At 39.9% G+C, this 19,081-nt stretch overlaps 1 protein-coding gene across 1 annotated transcript in view; it reads right to left on the bottom strand.

Annotated features, from left to right (window-relative positions):
- lmtk2 (lemur tyrosine kinase 2) overlaps positions 1-19,081 on the bottom strand; it is a 104,212-nt gene that overhangs the window by 64,302 nt on the left and 20,829 nt on the right. The window contains 3 exon segments of the mRNA XM_052021233.1: positions 1,777-1,850; positions 9,270-9,423; positions 11,166-11,287. Of these exon segments, the coding sequence (XP_051877193.1) occupies positions 1,777-1,850; positions 9,270-9,423; positions 11,166-11,287 (350 nt within the window).

Genomic DNA, 19,081 nt, shown 5'->3' with positions numbered 1-19,081 from the left:
AGGAAGTCTCTAATTTCCCACAAACATTCTTGATTACATGCAATGTGGAAAAGGACAAGGACATTGCAGCAGGTGACAAAGGATGTTTGTACATTTGTCTGGCAAATCCACATCACTCAACTTGGGTAGCTAAGCATTCATCCTCAGGAAAGGACAACAGGAAATAGACACAAATCTGGAATGCTCGATAGGGACTGTGTCACCGTCATGCAAATTCTTAAGGAAAATGTTAGTGATCATCCAATTTGAAAGTAGAAACAAATTTATGTCTACTGCAAATCCATGGGATTTTAAAAATTAAGAGATTGAACATACCTGTATTAAATTCAATAGGGTACATTAACAGTAATAGATATGGGATTATATCGTCAAAAATGCCAAAAAGCAAGACAAAGGTTGTAGGCTTTTTCAAGCCAATGATTTATACCATAGATTCAAACCCTTTTCCCTGATGACCCATTTCAGAGAAGTTTGTTTTATCAGTCCCGTTCATTCTCCACTCCAACACACTTATGTTACCAAACACTGTTCCACAGGAGAGCCCAACTCCCAGTTTAAAAACCTGGGTTTAACACTTAAACCAATACAGTACATCTTTTGAAGATACTCCCATATTGTTGCTGGGTAGAGAATTGCAGTTTAATCCTAGCTACAATGAGAAATGGTATTTCTAAGTCAGGATAACGTGTGAGGGGACTGGCTGGTCAGGATGTACCCAGAAGTCTGCTAGCTTTACCCTTCTGGGAAGCAAAGGTCGGGAACGTGTTATTGAAGTGGCGAGGTTGAGTAATTGTAGTACATTTTACAGATGGCATATAATGTCAGTGTTGAAATGAGTGAATGCTTTGGTGGTGGATGGATGGTAGTTACTTTATCCTGGATGGTGTGAGCTACTTCAGTGTTGTTCGGTTCCATTCTTCTCGGCCAGTTGAAGAATATTCTAGCTTTGGGCAGATACACTGTGGGGAGTTAGGAAGCAAATCACCCTTTACAAGTTACCCAGCATGTGACCTGTTGTTGTAGCCACTGCATATGCAGCTGGTTGAGTTTTTGGTTAAGTAACTCCCAAGAATGCTAACAGGCAAGGGGCTCAGACATTCAATGATATTAGGATTACCATGGTGGGTGATTGCACCCTCAAGATAAAAATTTTGCTCATTCATAGCTGAATTACTTCTATAAATCCTAATTTTTTTTTTGAAAAAGATACAAAATGGTATTTAGGATGCATTTACATGTGCACTGCCAACTTAACTATGGTGGAACTCAAAACAGATTTCAGTAAAAAAAACAATGAACAGCAACTAATGTGTTATTCAATAAGCAGTGCAACACAATGTCAACTTCGTCTGCAATCAGAACTGGTCAGTGAGGCATGAAGACTACATTATGTTCAATCATTCAACTTAAGGTAGAAAACAATAAACAATTTAGTCCTTTATTTTTTGTCAAATGCCAAGAGAGAATAAATTGCTATCTGCATTCTACAATACAGTGCATTTCAGATCTAGGAGCTCCAACTGCCAATTTGGCTCAGTTTCATCTCTGCTGCAAAATTATAAACAACAGACATTAACTTTTCTTGATGCTTACAGGGGAGAGAGTAAAGGCCACATTTAAGATTCCCAGCAATTGGAGATCTTGTAAATAAAGCCACATTTAAGCTAAGTTTAAATATCTAGTATCTTTGCTACTACTGTTCAATTTTTTTTTAAACAGACAAATGTTTCAACACTGTAATGTTGTACCCTTTAGTTTGGAAAAACTAGTTCTTACCTTACCAAACCAGCCATTTCCAATTTCCTGAATGTAGCTAAGATGATGGCGTACAAAAGGTGCTGAGGATACTCCTTCAAAACACAACAACAAATCAAATGACAGAAGCATATTCTGTATAAATATTTCCATGAGATAGCTTCCTGTTTTAATTTTCACCAAATTTCCAAACCAGTATTTAAATTGAGATTGGCCACTTCAGCCCTGAAACTAGGAGGTGCATCAATATATTCATTACCTCTAGACTTGACAAAGTGCAATCCTGACCAGCCTCAAATGATTTGCCCTCCTTATACAAGCTTGTCCAATCCTCCACTACTCATATTCTCTTTTTCAATCTTTTTATTAGTTTTCAAATTAATACAGATTAATATATAACATCAATGTTTGTACATGTAATACAAAGAGATCAGGAGAACAATCATGGCAGTAATCATAAAGAACAATAAAATATAAAAAAATCTGTAGATCCAACGATCTCTCAGTAAATGAATACACTATAAAAGAAAGGAAAGATATCAATGTCTAGAATTCCCTTCATAAAGGAGTAAAGGAATTGCAAAGTCTAACGAGTTTGTCAGAATAATATCCAATTTCCTATAATGTACCTCTGTGTCATGTTTTGATTCATAATGCTGCAAAGCAGCATGTGGTCTTTTGCCATGTTCAGAAACACAATATAGATGTTCACCCTTGATAAACCTAATATGTTTTATAAACATCAGAATACTGGAAATCATTAATTGGATTGAAGGGTGGAGGACAGGGATTAGTGGGAAGAGAATGGAGAACCAACATTGATTTCCAGAGCTTTGACAATCAAATCAATTTACATCAAGTACCAATGTACATAGACATCAGCTATCTGTACAACAAAATGCTTTGCCAACACAAAAACCCATAAACTCAAGCAAATAGTTGGACCATATGAAGCCATAAGAAAACTTGAACATTATTACATAAGTCTATGTTATCTACAAAGATGCATCTTGGTGGAGGAGCAAATCAATCCTATGCACCCAAAAGCCTAAAAGCGCATATTTTGAAATGCTTTGAACGAATAACTTTATTACAATACAAAAAGGTTTCATACATTTTCCATCTCTCAACTCCAGTGTACACGTCCTATTTATTCCAAAGGAAGCCACAAAGTCACAATAGCAAACTATGGGATGTTTACATTGAAATAGTGCCAAATGTTAATATGTCAACCCTTGCTACAAAAAAGGTTTAAGATCACAGAAAGGAAGTCTACTGTCAGGAACACAGATCTTTAAAAAAAGGAAGAACTTCTCCTTGATTCAAATGTAACTACAGATTTACAACAAAAGCACCTTGCATTTTATTGAGCACTTTTGTAGTAGTTAAAAAAAAACCTCAGCACTTCATAGAAGCAGCTTCAATTAAAAATTGACACAAAATCACATAAGGGGATATTAGAAATACGAAAGCAAAAATACTGGAAATCTTAACTATAAACAAAAAATATGCAAATACAAAGAGTCCCAGACTGAGCCAAAGACCCAGAGTCGCAGTCAGCTACAGTCCTCTTGCCATTCAGCTGTCTAGCTGCAATGAAAAATCATGGTGGAGCCACACAGCTGAAAGGGAAGTGTGGAGGGCAGGGAGGTGACCCTGGCCATAGTCACAGAGTGAAAGTGTCCCACAGCACAGAAAACAGGCCCTTTGGACCACCACATCATCCACTTTGTACAAAAGCAGTGCATTTTTTAAAATGGCAAGTGAATGGGGTGTTGGTGTTCACAGGAACCTGGGTGGCATTGTACATAAATTACTGAACATTTAACAGGGAGATACAGCAATAATTAGGAAAGCAAATAGTATATTGGCCTTTACTGCAAGAGGTTCTAAGCTCCATCCATCAGGTCTCAGTTGCAGAACCTTTTTGGACATCCTCCCTCCATTCAACAGTAATGGATTCCTTGATTAATACTGCTATGCCACCTCCTCTTTTACATCCCCCCTTCCCTCATCTTTCAACCACATCAGCTAGTCACAATCTATAACAATATGCCTGAGGCAGCCAAATGTAATATTTCTAATTGCTAATGACGTGAAACTAAGTGGGAAATGTCAGCAGAGATGAGGATGCAAAGAAGCTTCAGATAAGCTGAATGGAACGGGCAACATGGCAGATAAAAGTAAAATGTGGAGAATCGTGACATTATCCACCTCGATGCACAAACAGAAATTGCTCAATTTTTCTTTAACAGAGATCTGGGGATGTTAATATTCGAAGGGACCCAGGTGTCCTTATACACAAGTCACTGAAAGCTAACATGTAGGTGGACTAGGAAACGAGGAAAACAAATAGCACTTTGGTCTTTATTGCTAAAGGATTTGAGTACAAGGGCAAGGATGTCTTACTACAGTTATATAGGTGACCCCATACCTGGAGTGGTTTGTATACCCTAGATCTCTTTACCCTAAAAACTATACTTGCTATAGAAGAAGTGCAGTGAAGATTCAGGAGACTGGTTCCTAGGATGCCAGGCATATAATATGAAGGGAGATCAAGCGCGCTTAGAAAAATGAGAGGCATCCTCGTCGACACATATTAAATTCTTAGAGGACCGAACAGGATAGAACCAGGATGTTTCCCCTAGCTCAGGAGTTTGATAGATTTAGGATTATTAGGCAGGAAAATGGTGATTGAGGTAGATCAGCTTGTTGAATAGTGAAGCATGTTTAAGGGGCTGCCTCCACCAACCCCTCAGGTAGTGCCTTCCAGATTTCATCCAGGTGGGGAAAAAAAAATCCTTCCTCAAATCTCTTGCCCTTTATCTTAAACCTGTGCCTTTAGGTCATAGACAGAGGGGAAAAGTTTCTCACCACCTACCTCATAATTTTGAATACTCAATCAGCTCACTCTCCCTCTCTGCACTCAGTCTTCTCCACTAAGGAGAATAAACCCAGACTATCCAATCTTACCTCATAACTCCAGCCAGACAACATCTTGGCAAATTGCCTTTACAACCTTTCTAGCAGAATCAATCCTTCCAGTAATGTGGCAACTAGAATTGCATGCTATATTCCAGCTGTGGTCCAACTAATGTTTTATATAATTATACCAAAACCATGCTCTTGTGTTCTATGTCTGTTCTCTAGTAATATTATCCACTTAGTGGCTCAAAAAACTCTTGGAAACACATTGAAAATTCCACTCCCCCAAGCCACTCTAAGCTGATCCCAGTTAATATTGGGGAAGTTGAAATCCCCTACTGCTATTCCCCTATTAACTTTACACTTGTGATATGCCTACATATCTGCTTCTCTATTGCCTACTTACTTGTTTAGAGGCCTGTAGTACACTCACAGCAAAGCAATCACCCCCTTTTTGTTTTTAAGGTCTATCCATACGGCCTCATTTGAAGAACTTTCTAGGATTGGCAGCGAGGGCCGTGACCTGGAGTGAGAAGCAGGACTCTTGGTGTGAGAAGTGGGAGCACGGTAAGAAGTAAGTGTTGGGACCCAGTTCTTTTCTAGGTATTTCCGGACAACACAAGAGGCATAGCTGCGTGATAATTGAATAGGACTAGAGGAGAGGCCATTCTGGATCTGGTAATAGGCAATGAACCTGGTCAGGTGTCAGATCTCTCGGTGGGTGAGCATTTCAGAGACAGTGACCACTACTCCCTGACCTTTACCCTTGCCTTGGAGAGGGATAGGAGCAGACAGTATGGGAAAGTATTTAATTGGGGAGGGGGAATTATGAAGCTATTAGGCAGGAACTTGGGAGTGTAAATTGGGATCAGATGTACTCAGGGAAATGCATAATGGAAATGTGGAGGTTGTTTAGAGATCACTTGCATGGGATTCTGGATAGGTTTGTCCCATTGAAAGGATGGTAGGGTGAAAAACAAGAGATGTGGAATATCTAGTGAAGAGGAAGAAAGAAGCTTACTTAAGGTTTGCGAAGCAAGGATCAGACAGGGCTCTAGAGTTACAAGGTAGCCAGGAAGGAGCTTAAGAATGGACTTAGGAGAGATATAAGGGGGTATGAGAAGGCCGTGGCAAGTAGGACTAAGGAAAACTCCAAGGTGTTCTACTCATATGTTAAGAACAGGATAACCCTGGGAATTACAGACCAGCAAGTCTTACTTCAGTGGTGGGAAAATTATTGGAAAAGATTCTTAGGGACAGGATTTGAGCATTTGGAGAAGCATAGTCTGATTAGGGATAGTCAGCATGGCTTTGTGATGGGCAGGTCATACCTCACAAGCCTGACTGCATTCTTTAAAGATGTGACAAAACACATTGATGAGCATATAGCAGTGGATGTGGTGTATATGGACTTTAGTAAGGTGTTTGATAAGGTTCCCCATGATAGGCTTACTCAGAAGGTCAGGAGGCATGGGATCCAGGGAAACTTTGCTGTGTTGATTCAGAATTGGCTTGCCCATAGAAGGCAGAGGGTGGTTGTAGATGGGAGCGTATTCTGCCTGGAGGTCAGTGACCAGTGGTGTTCCACAGGGATCTTTTCTGGGACCCCTGCTCTGATTTTCATAAATGACTTGGAAGAGGAAGTGGAAGAGGAAGTTTGCAGATGACACGAAGGTTGGTAGTGGTGTGGATAGTGTAGAAGGTTGCCGAGGGTTACTATGGGACATTGATAGGATGCAAAACTGGGTTGAGAAGTGGCAGATGGAGTTCAACATGAAAAAGTGTGAAGTGATTCACTTTAGAAGGTCAAATTTGAAGGCAGAATACAGGGTTAATGGCAGGATTCTTAGCAGTGGGGAAGAACAGAGGGATCTTGGAGTCCAAGTCCATAGATCCCTCAAAGTTGCTGTGCCAAGTTGATAGGGTTGTTAAGAAGTCGAAGGATTGAGTTCAAGAGCCACAAGATAATATCCCGGTTAGATCACACTTAGAATATTGTGGTCAGTTCTGGTCGCCTCACTATAGGAAGGATGTGGAAGCTTTAGAAAGGGTACAGAGGAGATTTAACAGGATTGTACCTGGATTGCAGAGCATGTCTTGTGAGGAAAGGTTGAGCAAGCTAGGGCTTTTCTCTTTGGAGCAGAGGATGATGAGAGGTGTACAAGATGATAAGAGGCATAGATCAAGTGGACAGCCAGTGACCTTTCTCCCAGGGCGGAAAGAGCTAACACACAGGGGGATAGGATATCAGAGGTAATTTTTTTTTAAACACAATGATGGTTGCGTGGAACGCACTGCCAGCGGTGCAGGTAGAGGCAGATATATTAGGGATATTTAAGAGACTCTTAGATAGGCACATGGATGATAGAAAAATGGAGGGGTACGTGGAAGGGAATGGTTAGATTGATCTTAGAGTAGGTTAAAAGGTCGGCACAACATCGTGGGCCAAAGGGCCTGTATGGTGCTGTGATGTTCAATATTCTCCCTCCATGTTTAATGTTGCAATGGCACCTCTCATTTTGCATCTTCCCCATCACACCTGAAGATTCTGTTCCCTGGAATGCTGAGTTACTAGTCCTATCTATCTCTGCCTTAGTCCTTTAAGTCTATTACATTTCCAAATTCTGCACCATCTACAATACCATGTCATTTATATACATTAAGAAAAGCAGTGGTCCTAACTTCAACCAACGGGGAGTGCCACTGTACACTTTCCTCTGGTCTGAAAATCAACGGATTATTACAAAATTCCGTGTTTCCTGTCACTTGCCCACTTTTCAAACCATGCTGCTATTGTCCCTTTTATTCCACAGGGTTCTCCCTCATTGACAAGTCTATTGAACAGCACTTTATCAACAGCCTTTTTAAAATTCACATTCATCATATCAACTCTTGTTACCTCAAAAAAAAAGACAAGTTAGTTAAATGATGCCTTTACCACTTCTGGGTTGTGTTCCCTAATCAATGCAATGCCTAAGTGACTGTAATTCTGTCTCTGATGATTGGTTCTAAAAGTTTCCCCACTGAGTTTGTAGTTTTTCCAGTTTAACAACTCTATTTTGAAATATAACATTTGTAATTCTCCAGCTCTCAGGCACCACCCACGTGTACAGATGTTTGGATGGCCAATGCCTCCCTAAATTCCACATACACTTCCCTCAGCGACCTAGGAATGCATCCCACTTGGACTAGATGATCTATCCCCTAAATACTACTAGCCTCTCTAATATCAACTTTTAGCCCATCCAACTATATTTTCGTCTGCCAAGACTCCAGCAGCATCTTACTTGGTAAAGACCGATGTAAAGAAAAGTACTCAACCGTGCATTCTACCTTCTTGAATAGGTCTCTTGTATGGTACCTGATCAGCCCCTTCTTTTACTACCAGCTGACTGTTTATATGCCTCTGTGTTGTAAACACAAGTATGGCTCAATGAATGATTGCTCTGGCTCAACGTAATTTAAATTCAGATATCAAAACTACATAACTTACAAGTATTTGTTTTATCAAAGCTGCCAAACCTGAATTCTGTCATGAGGACTGAGGTCTAGCATGCCTTCTATTGCAGAGTGCCTTTTTTTTTCAAAAAGGTGTTCCTTAAAATCTACCTCCGATTAGGCTTTTAGTTCATCTGCTCCAATACCTCCTTCGTGGTACAGTCAAACCTCGGTTTTATTTGTCCTGTTAAATGCACTTTGTAATATTTTAAATACATTAAGATGTCAGATCAATACAAGTTATTGTTTATTTACTAACACTAAGCAGGGCACTATTCTCCCTACATCCTGAAACTTCAGTCAATGTGAAAGAGTTAAATACAGTTTTGGGAATTAAAGGAATTGAGGCTTTCAAGCAGTTTGAAGAAGGCATTCAGGCAATGAATCAAACTGCATAAAATGAAAAGTTAGGAATAAATAAGTTCCAGCCAACCTCAAATACCACCTTTGCTCTCAGACCGACCCCTTGCTGGCATAAACTTGCAATTGCCAGGGTCACATTCACTGCAACATTTATTATGGATTAGACCAGAAATTTTAACCAGCCTTTTGAAGACCATCCTGAAATTTTCCCGAGGACTTTTTTTTGGGAAAACATTCAGCAACTTCATTTACCAATTCTTTAACACAATAAATTGGTAGCCTTGCTATTAACCATCCAGCCTTGAGATGGCATTGACAGATTAGGGAGCTATACAGAGTATTACAGCCAAACTTGTTCCTGCTATCGCCTGATTTTCACATGCATGTGCCTTCAGCGTGTTTTTTTTAAATCAAATTCAGGAATATAATTCCTGGTAAAGTTTGTCCTTTCAAAAGGGGCCAATTAAAACACTTATATGAAATTAGCTAACTTAGTGCACACTTTTCCTGGTGGATGACTTGCTAGATAAATTCAACAAGTCGCAGGTAACCTACAGATTATGGTGATGTCATTTAGGATTGATTGTTTCAAACTAACATATGGAATAAGAAGCCAAGTAACTATGTTCTATTAGATCACTTATTGGCCAAGTAATCTATGTTATTATTTAATCAATCTAAATATTAAAGGTAGTAAAAGGCTGTTTGACATGCAGAATAGCAAATACCTTGAGTTTTAGATAACTGAAGTTGTGTTGGAGTAGAAAGCATAATATTTGGAACAGACAGCGTGTAAACTTCAGCAGGCGTTGGAGGTGATGGAGTGTCTTCTGCTGGTGGTATGAAATCATTTTCTTCATCAAGATTATCATCTTCAAATTCCTGAAAGAGAAACAATAGTGGAACACTCAACTTCATTTAAAAAGGGCATTATTTTCATGAGTGTGCACTATACAAAAACCTGCTTGCACCAATTCTGAAACAAAACCGCACTTTATAAACAATCCCGCACAGCAACACATCTATGCCCTGCAATGCCAGCAAAACAAAAGAGCTGGTCATTGACTACAGGAAGGGAGGGCAGTGCACACGCTCCTGTTTATATCAATTGTGCTGAGGTCAAGAGGGTTGAGAGCTTCAAGTTCCTAGGAGTGAACATCACCAATAGCCTGTCCTGGTCCAACCACATAGATGCCACAACCAAGAAAGCTCACCAGTGCCTCTACTTCCTCAGGAGGCTAAATAAATTTGGCATATCCCCTTTGACCCTCACCAATTTTTATTAATGCACCATAGAAAGCATCCTACCCAGATGCATCACAGCTTGGTATGACAACTGCTCTGCCCGAGACCACAAGAAACTGCAGAGTTGTGGATACAGCTCAGCATATCGTGGAAACCAGCCTCTCCTCCAAGGACTCTGACTACACTTCTCGCTGCCTCAGTAAAGCAGCCAACATAATCGAAGATCCCGCCCACCCAGACATTCTCTCTTCTTCCCCCCACCCCCAACCCTCCATTGGGCAGAAGATACAAAAGCCTGAAAGCACATACCACCAGGCTCAAAGACAGCTTCTATACTGCTGTTACAAGATTATTGAATGGTCCCCTAGAAAGATAAGGTGGACTCTTGACCTCACACCTTATTGTCTGCCTGCATTGCACTCTCTGTAACTGTAACACTTTATTCTGCATTCTGTAATTGCTTTCCCTTGCACTACCTCAATGCACCGTTGTAATGAAATGATCTGTCTGGATGGCATGTAAAACAGTTTTTTTTACTGTACCTTAATACATGTGACAATAACAAACATTTGAATTATATTTAATCATGGCAAAAATATATCACATGATTAATGTACAAATGTGATATTTTCAACTTCATTTGTTCCATTTTTCATCACATTCAACTCTGCACAGTGACCCTTTGAAAATACTAAATAAACAATGATTATGAGCTTCCACAACTGAAGCCCAAACAGTAAACCAAGAAGAGGTTTCACCCCAGGCAACCTGAATCCCAGTTTCAAACAAAAGGGAATATTAAATGTACTAATGACGTTCAAATAATAGATACAGATTCCACACCCTCCCTCTACTACCAACAGATTTTTTTTAAACATCAGTCAGCATGGAATGCAGTAATAAGCATTTGACAATCTCAGAAAACTGTTTTCTTCTTGTGGCTGGTATTCACAGTTGAGAAAAAAATCTGAACCAAGCAAAGTTTTTTTTAAATTTTACAGCGTGGTAACAGGCCCTTCCGACCCAACGAGTCCGCGCCGCCCAATTTAACCCACCCGTACGTCCTTGCAATGTGGGAGGAAACCGGAGCACCCGGAGAAAACCCACGCAGACACGGGAGAACGTACAAGCTCCTTACAGACAGCAGTGGGAATCGAACCCTGATCGCTGGCGCTGTAATAGCGTCGCGCTAACCACTACACTACTGTTGAATAATCTCCTGAATCATCCATCTGCGGTGTGGGACTACATAATAAACATTCTGTATTGATTGATATATCGCCAATACATCGTAAAGACAATTTAAATGTAACAGTTCATAAAATTATGTGGCAGCTGATTAAAAATCAGAGAAACCAAGGTGCATCCTACGTGCTCACCTTGAAATTTATTTCCGGGTCTTTACAGCAAGACGCACAATTCACGATCAGAACAACGAGGACAACTAAACTGCACCCAGAAAATATTAGCAGTGACGAAGAGACTTCAATGGCTGTTTCCCCTGAAAAATGGAATTATAATCATTTTTGAACATCAGTTTTAAGAACACATTCCAAGAAACTACTCATTGTGCTGTATAAATTCAATTACTTAATGCCAATATCTAGAATACTAGTTAAATTAAAGTGTTTTGATTTCCCACTGAAAAAAAATCAGACTCCAGCCCTAAAGTAAAACAAACATCTGTAGAAAAATCGTCCCATTAGGAGAACCATAAAACAGAGTTTAAGAACAAATGAAGGAAATGTATGCCCCAGAATATGCTAACAGCAATATTCCTCCCCATTAAGTAATCAACTTGCATGTATAAAACTCCATATTCTCAGATCATCCCAAGCATTTTACAGCCAATTCTTTTTGAAGGTCAATTATCAAGGGTAGACTCTCCTAAAAACACGCATCTAAAATCGTGTTTGTTATGAGATTTTCTGCTGCTTTCTTGATTCTATGTTTCCCAGGAATATCTGAAATTTGACTATTGGCCAAAATCCAACATTTGGTAGACACTTTTCCTCCCAAACCAATTTCAAGATTAGAACCAGCTTTTCACATGGAATGTATTCAGCTATTAGAGTCAGGGAACATGATATTCTTCATCTATTATTGTAGGCAATTCCATAGCGCGTCCAATAACATCCCAAATCTTGGCAAGTTCTAGGGACTGATTTGCAAGGCTTAATGAATGTGATGTTTGATCCAGAAACGTTAGGCCTATTAAGCCTTAAAGCTTCTTTGTATGATTAAAAGCTTGTAACACATTATTCAAAAATGCTGTAGGCATATAAAGTGTTAGCAGACACCAAGCCCAGACATGTCGTGCAATAAAGGAAAAACACCCAGCTTCCAGTTTTAAAATAACAATTAGTGAATAATTAGAGAAGGTTTTGTATAAACTTTTAACATCTCACAGAGAATAAATATATATTAATACCTATACATAGTAGTCAACAAATCTCTCCACACTTCCACAAGTGGGGGTGGGAGGGCAACATCGAACTCCAATTCAAACGTCGCTAAGGGAATTAGTAATTCCAATGAAAAGCATCTTTATTCCGCCTCACCCACCCCAAACTTCCCATATCTTTTATGGTTTCTCTCAATTTTACACGATACAAAGACCAACGAAAAATGAGCAAAAGTAGGCCTTTGGCCCTTCAAGCCTGCTCTGTCATTCATCATGTTCATGGCTGATCTTGTACTTTAATGCCTCTCTCTTACCCACATCCCTTTATTCCCTTAATATCCTATCAATCTCCATTCTGAATGAAATCAGTGTCTCAGCCTCCACAGCCCTCCAGTGTCTAGAATTCCAAAGATTCACAATCTCCTGAACTCAAGAGAACGTAGACCCATTTTACTCACTCTGTCCTAATACAGCAAAACCCACCATCCATAGAACCAGCCCAGCGAACCTTTACTTCACTCCTAATGGGAGGCATATTAAATTTTAGGGAAGGTGGGCTAAAACAGTAAACAATAAGACAGGTACACTTTCACCAATATTTGCATGTTCATATTAGTGATGTACATTGTGAATAGCTAGGGCTCCAAACACTAATCTATGCAGTACCTCGTTAGTCATAGCCCGCCAATCTGGGGAATATTGGTTTATTCCCACTTCCATCTTCTGTCTGGTAATGTGCAATTCTGATCCAAAAGTAAATTGTTCTTAATTTTAATTGTTCTGACCTATACAATACATGTTATGCATCAAATGTATAAAACCAAAGCACCCAAAAATGGAAAAAGAGCTGCACGAGTTCAAATTACAATCAAATTTGATTTATTCTACCACAAAACTATTCATAGCATGCATATTTCTCCCACTTTACATTACCCTCTACACCCTGACATGAATGTTGAAAGACTGAGCCTGAAACCAAACATTTTTAACATTTATAATTTTTAGAACATTCAAAGTTAATGCCTTCTTCTGGAATGTGAACAAGGGAGAAAGCAAATGAAAAGGATAAAAATGCAGATGCTGGAAATCAAAGAAAAACAAGATGCTGGAAATGCTTAGCAGGTCGGGCAGCATCTGTGGAAGAAGAAAAGGGTCTGGGCCCCTTCGTCAGAAATAGAAAAGAGAGGAAAACAGGTTAGCTTTCTATAGCAGAGAAGATGGGGGAAGGAATGGGTAAAACAAAGGAAATCTCTCTAATACTGCAAGACCAAGTGGTTTATTGGGGGCAGTTCAAGTAACAGAAGCACATTATGCTTCTTTGTCTGTGCTATGTGTAGTTAATACCGAGTCCCTGGGACATGTACTGTACTAATAGAAGAAGAAAAACTGAGGCAAAATGACAACAGGCAGAAATGGGTAGTCATGAACAGATAAAGGGTTACCTAAAGTTGGAGAACTCAGTATCAAGTCTGAGAGGCAGCAACATGGCCAGACGGAAGATGGGGTGCTGTTCCTCAAGCTTGCATTGGGCCTCATCATAACAGTGCACAAAGCCACAGACAGAAAGGTCGTAGTACAAGGGGGATGGTGAATTAAAGCAAGGGAAGGAAAGCATATATGCAGAGTACAAAGCATGTGCACTAAGGGGAGAGGGAATAAATGAGGTTAGGGATCTATTTTGTCCTGTGAAAATTATGGAGCAAAATAGGCAAGGCAGACAAAATTCTCTAGAGTTCTGCACTATATTTAATAATGGTTTTATCCAACTTAAAAGAGCAAACAATATCACACTGTGCACAGATGCAAGGTTCAGATTGAAATGTTGGTAATATGGACAAGGGGTCCTGCATTTCATACCACTGATATTCAGGGTACTGGTAAAATCTCATTCTTGGAGAAATTTCCCTTGGGCTAAAGATTAAAACACAAGACTGTGACAATTTAACCACAATTTTAATAAAAACTACTCTCAAGTATTTATCTGCACCAAAACAACTCAAACTCTCTGAAAAGAATCCTCATCCATAACATGGTTTAACTCAAATTTATACCCATGACAAAGAAATGCCAACAATCTTTCGACTGTCAATGCTAATCAAGAAATAAATTCACATTCTCAGGAATATGCACAAGATGAATGGCAAGTCCTTTGACTGGGAGCTCAGCTTGAAAATGTACTACAACTGCCTACAAAGGGAAGGAAGCATTTGATTTCATGCTTCAGCTTTGCTCACTACCAAGAAAAAAAAATCAGAATCTTCTGCAGTTCAGAGGATTCTAACATTTTCTCCCTCTTCCTACCCAACCAACCACCCATCCACCCCCCAAAGTATCTATTGCGAAGTTTCACCCTCACAATTATCTGATAATGAGCTTAGAGCATGTGTTTCAAAGGCAGCTATAAGCCAATTAACACATGATGATCCTTCTCTAGATCTTTTAGATTTAAATAGATTTAAATCAAGTCGATAAACCCACTTAAATAGCAATGGTTCTTCAACTAGAGTTTATAGAGCCCAATGTTCTACATTGAAGATAATAGTGAATATTTAAGCTATATTTTCATCTGTAATGCAATTTTAAGATATCTTTATTAGTCACACGTACATCGAAACACACAGTGAAATGCATCTTTTGCAGAGAGTGATCTGGGGGCAGCCCGCAAGTCTCACCACACTTCCGGTGCCAACATAGCATGCCCACAACTTCCTAACCCATATGTCTTTGGAATGTGGAAGGAAGCCGGAGTACCCGGAGGAAACCCACGCAGACACAGGGAGAACATACTGGTCGCTGGTGCTGTAATAGTGTTACGCTAACCGCTACACTACCGTGCCTGCCCTAATTTTGCCCACTTTTCATTAAAAAAATATAATTATAGTACGAGCACCTGCTGAAAATATCTGAAATGTGCTGTAATTTATAAAATCCAGATGGTGTAATGAATATAGTACATGGAAAAGTTTCCTTCATTTTGTTATGGAGCAGAAACCAGAATGATCAACATATTATTGATCAACTATAACCTGTATAAAGAACAAATGAATCCAAATCAAATTAAGCTCATCTGTGTTTCTCTCAATGTAGTACCATCCACGGTTCTCTTCAGACTGACCAAAGTTTACAAGTAGGTTTTAACATCAACATTTCAAACAAGAGCAGCTATAACACAAAAAAATCTAATTCATAAAAGTTAGACATATTTAAAATGAGAATAATATTCAAATACGTATTTTTTTCTGCTGGTTCCATTCACAGCTTGGTTACAAACATGCAGACAATTCAGAAATTTCAAACTAAGTAGTACCAAAATTTATATACACTCCCAATAAAACAAAACAGGTGATTTAATGCATCCCTCCACTGTAATAATCTCAGTGGTTTATTGGGAGGCAGTCAAAAAGCATCATCTCCCACCTGCAAGTCTTTGACTCACATGGAGATTGGCCATTTGAGTAAGCTCTCAAGGTTACTAATTCTTTTCATTTAATCAAATAAAAAAAGACAATTGCAAGAATGTTGTCGAGTGCACTGAAGCATTTGTTCCACGGAAATTGTTGTCAACTGCTAACATAATATATTCATGTTCTCTCAAATTTTAATAATTTCATACAACACAGCTGATTTGCCTACTGATTCTATGCTAGCTCTGAGCAATCCCACTGCTCCAGTTATTTCCCTGTAACTTATTCTTTGTATGCCCATCCACTTGCCCCAATTCTCCTACCACCCACCTACACTGTGGGTACTTTACAGTAGCCAATTAGCCTACCAACCAGCTCATCTTTGGGATGTAGCACCTGGGAAACCCACAGAGTCAGAGGGAGAATATGCAAATGCCACACAGATAGCACTGAGGTTCTAATAGCTGTCAGGCAGCAGCAGTCATGTGTTGCATTTTTCCAAATAAAAAATTAGGGAGGCCCCAGTCAGTAGCAACAGACATAACTGGGCTTGAAGCCAACTATTCTTAAAGTGAAGCCTCCTAGTTTGTGAGCAACGTATCGAAAAGAATTTCACTGGTACCCTGCAGAGCATATTTCATTAAAGCACTCTTGATCCTCCAGTTCGAACATTCACCCCCTGTACTTTTAAAAAAATACATCCAGTCAGGCTGCGGCGCCAGGAACCTGTCGTCAACTCCTGCCCTTCCCACTGCCTCATGCTGTTATGCTGGGAACCTGGCGTGAACCCTTGCCCTCCACAAAGAATCACCCACGTAGCAGCAAGGAGGGCAAGGTTTTATCACAGTTACCCAGCACAGTAGCACTGTCAGCAAGGCATCTTTCTGATACCCTTTAGTGCTGCTTTTCTTAGTGCTCTTGTTCCTAAGAACACATCTCATAACAACAATCCTCCACCCCAGCAACATCTTTACAAATCTTTATAAATCCATCTAGACCCTTCCCACTGCATCCTTCCAGCACTGTAGACAGAATTCTAGCTACCGCCTGACAAGTGTTCCAGTGTGGGCCAAGAACTGAAGCTAGCTTAACCCAGTTAGCCATTTGTGGCCAGTATGAATAAAATGACCAAGTAGCCAAGTGTGCTGTAAATTTCTGGGCAGGTCACATTTGCCCTTGTACTTGGTTGGATTCAGCTGCAGTCATGATAGCAGCATTACAAGTGGGAGTTAGATGAGCGATCATCCTGAAGTTTTGGTGACCTAATAACTCAGGTTTTTCAAAGCCATGCAAGGCGAGCTAAAGACAGAAATGATTGTTATGCCACTCCCCTTGGTCAATCTGTCCAGGCACACAATCCATCAAGGGTCCTTTGTCAAAAATAGCCAGTGAAGTCATGTAGTAGGTGGAAGCTGGAACTCAATGGTTACCAACCTGACCTAAAAGGCCAAGTGATGTTACACATAGGAGGTGTCACAGGCAAACTAGACCTTGTTCACATGACTCATCCTAAACCACGATCACCAGAAACAAGTACCTAGACTCACCTTTCTCTTCATTAACATAGGAGTGCCCAATGCATCACAGATGAGACTTCATTTGTGTTTTGACACATTAAATCCAGTTAGCACATTCTGAGAATGTTTTTAAAAATAATCAAATCTTCATAAAGTTCAGAAAAGGCTAACACATTCACAAAAAACCTGGATTGTTTAATCGTGGGTCAGATTTATAACAGGCGAGGTAATTGCATATTTATGATTTACAATCCCCATAAGATCTAGAGCAGTCTCACCTAGAATCAATTAGTCCACAGTAGTCAACACTTAAGTAGGCATTAATAAGCATAATGTAGATACTTGCTCCCTGTACTTAGACTAAATCTAGTCTATAATCCTTAACCACACATTAAAACAATCAAGTTTAGCCCAACCAAGACTTCCTTTTTCAATTTAAAATACTTCAAAAGATTTAGTTGCATAGACAATATCACATAGAAATATCTAAAGCAAATTCTTGTTGTGCAGTTAAATAATACTTTCCTTATAAAATAGGAGTAAAATTTCCAAACTGACACAAGACTAATTTTACTCGACTGAAGTAAATGAGTAAAAGTGGACTGGAAACAGCTATTTCAGGGTAACCAAGTCTCAGAGCAATGCAAAGCATTAAACGAGGTTCAAGATGTTCAGAGTCTGACATTGTTTTGTTTCGACAGCCAAAGAGGGCGTGAAAAAATATAGGTGAAAAAAAATCATGAAAGGCTGAATAGTAATAGGGTGGATAGTAACAAAAACAGAAAATGCTGGAAATACTCAGCAGGACAGACCATATTTGTGGGAAGAGAAAGAGTTAACAGAACTAGGAGGAAAGAAAAAAAGCTCATTAAACTGCAGAGGGCAGAAGAGGCTGGATATCACTAATAGGGTAAAACTGGGGATAATCTATAAACAAGGTTATCTGGTCAATCAGTGAATGGGAGCAATTTAAGAACATTGAATGTAGGAGTCACATAATGCAGAGCAGGAAGACTTGCCTAGGAGGTTGGGATGGGCATGTCCTCTATTGGTATTGGTTTATTATTGTCACTTGTACCGAGGTACAGTGAAAAACATGTCTTGCATACCGATCGTACAGGTCAATTCATTACGCAGTGCAGTTACATTGAGTTAGTACAGAGTGCGTTGAGGTAGTACAGGTAAAAACAATAACAGTACTGAGTAAAGTGTCACAGCTACAGAGAAAGTGCAGTGCAGGTAGACAATAAGGTGCAAGGTCACAACAAGGTAGATCGTGAGGTCAACAGTTCATCTCATTGTATAAGGGAACCATTCAACAGTCTTATCACAGTGGGATAGAAGCTGTCCTTGAGCCTGGTGGTATGTGCCCTCAGGCTCCTGTATCTTCTGCCTGATGGGAGAGGAAAGAAGAGAGAATGACCCAGGTGGGTGGGAGTCTTTGATTATGCTGGCTGCTTCACCAAGGCAGCAAGAGGTAAAGACAGAGTCCAAGGAGGGGAAGCTGGTTTCCGTGACGCGCTGGGCTGTGTCCACAACTCTCTGCAGTTTGTTTGGTCCTGGGCAGAGCAGTTGCCATACCAAGCTGTGATGCATCCAGATAGGATGTTTTCTATGGTGCATCGATAAAATTTGGTGAGTGTCACAGGGGACATACCAAATTTCTTTAGCCTCCTGAGGAAGTAGAGGCGCTGGTGAGCTTTCTTGGCCGTGGCATCTATGTGATTGGACCAGGAAAGGCTATTGGTGATGTTCACTCCTAGGAACTTGAAGCTCTCAACCCTCTTGACCTCAGCACCGTTGACGTTGACAGGTGCATGCACACCGCCCCCTTTCCTGAAGTCAATGACCAGCTCTTTGGTTTTGTTGACAAAATATGAATTGATGATTTTTTTTTCCCTCTCTACTTTCATAGAGAGGAAAAAACCACCAAGCTGAGCCAATATCGCAGGTGGATGAATGATACAGAC

The sequence above is a fragment of the Pristis pectinata genome, chromosome 8 (assembly GCF_009764475.1).
Source record: "Pristis pectinata isolate sPriPec2 chromosome 8, sPriPec2.1.pri, whole genome shotgun sequence".
In the NCBI taxonomy this organism is placed as follows: Eukaryota; Metazoa; Chordata; class Chondrichthyes; order Rhinopristiformes; family Pristidae; genus Pristis; species Pristis pectinata.
This window is presented reverse-complemented; position numbering and strand designations above follow the sequence as displayed.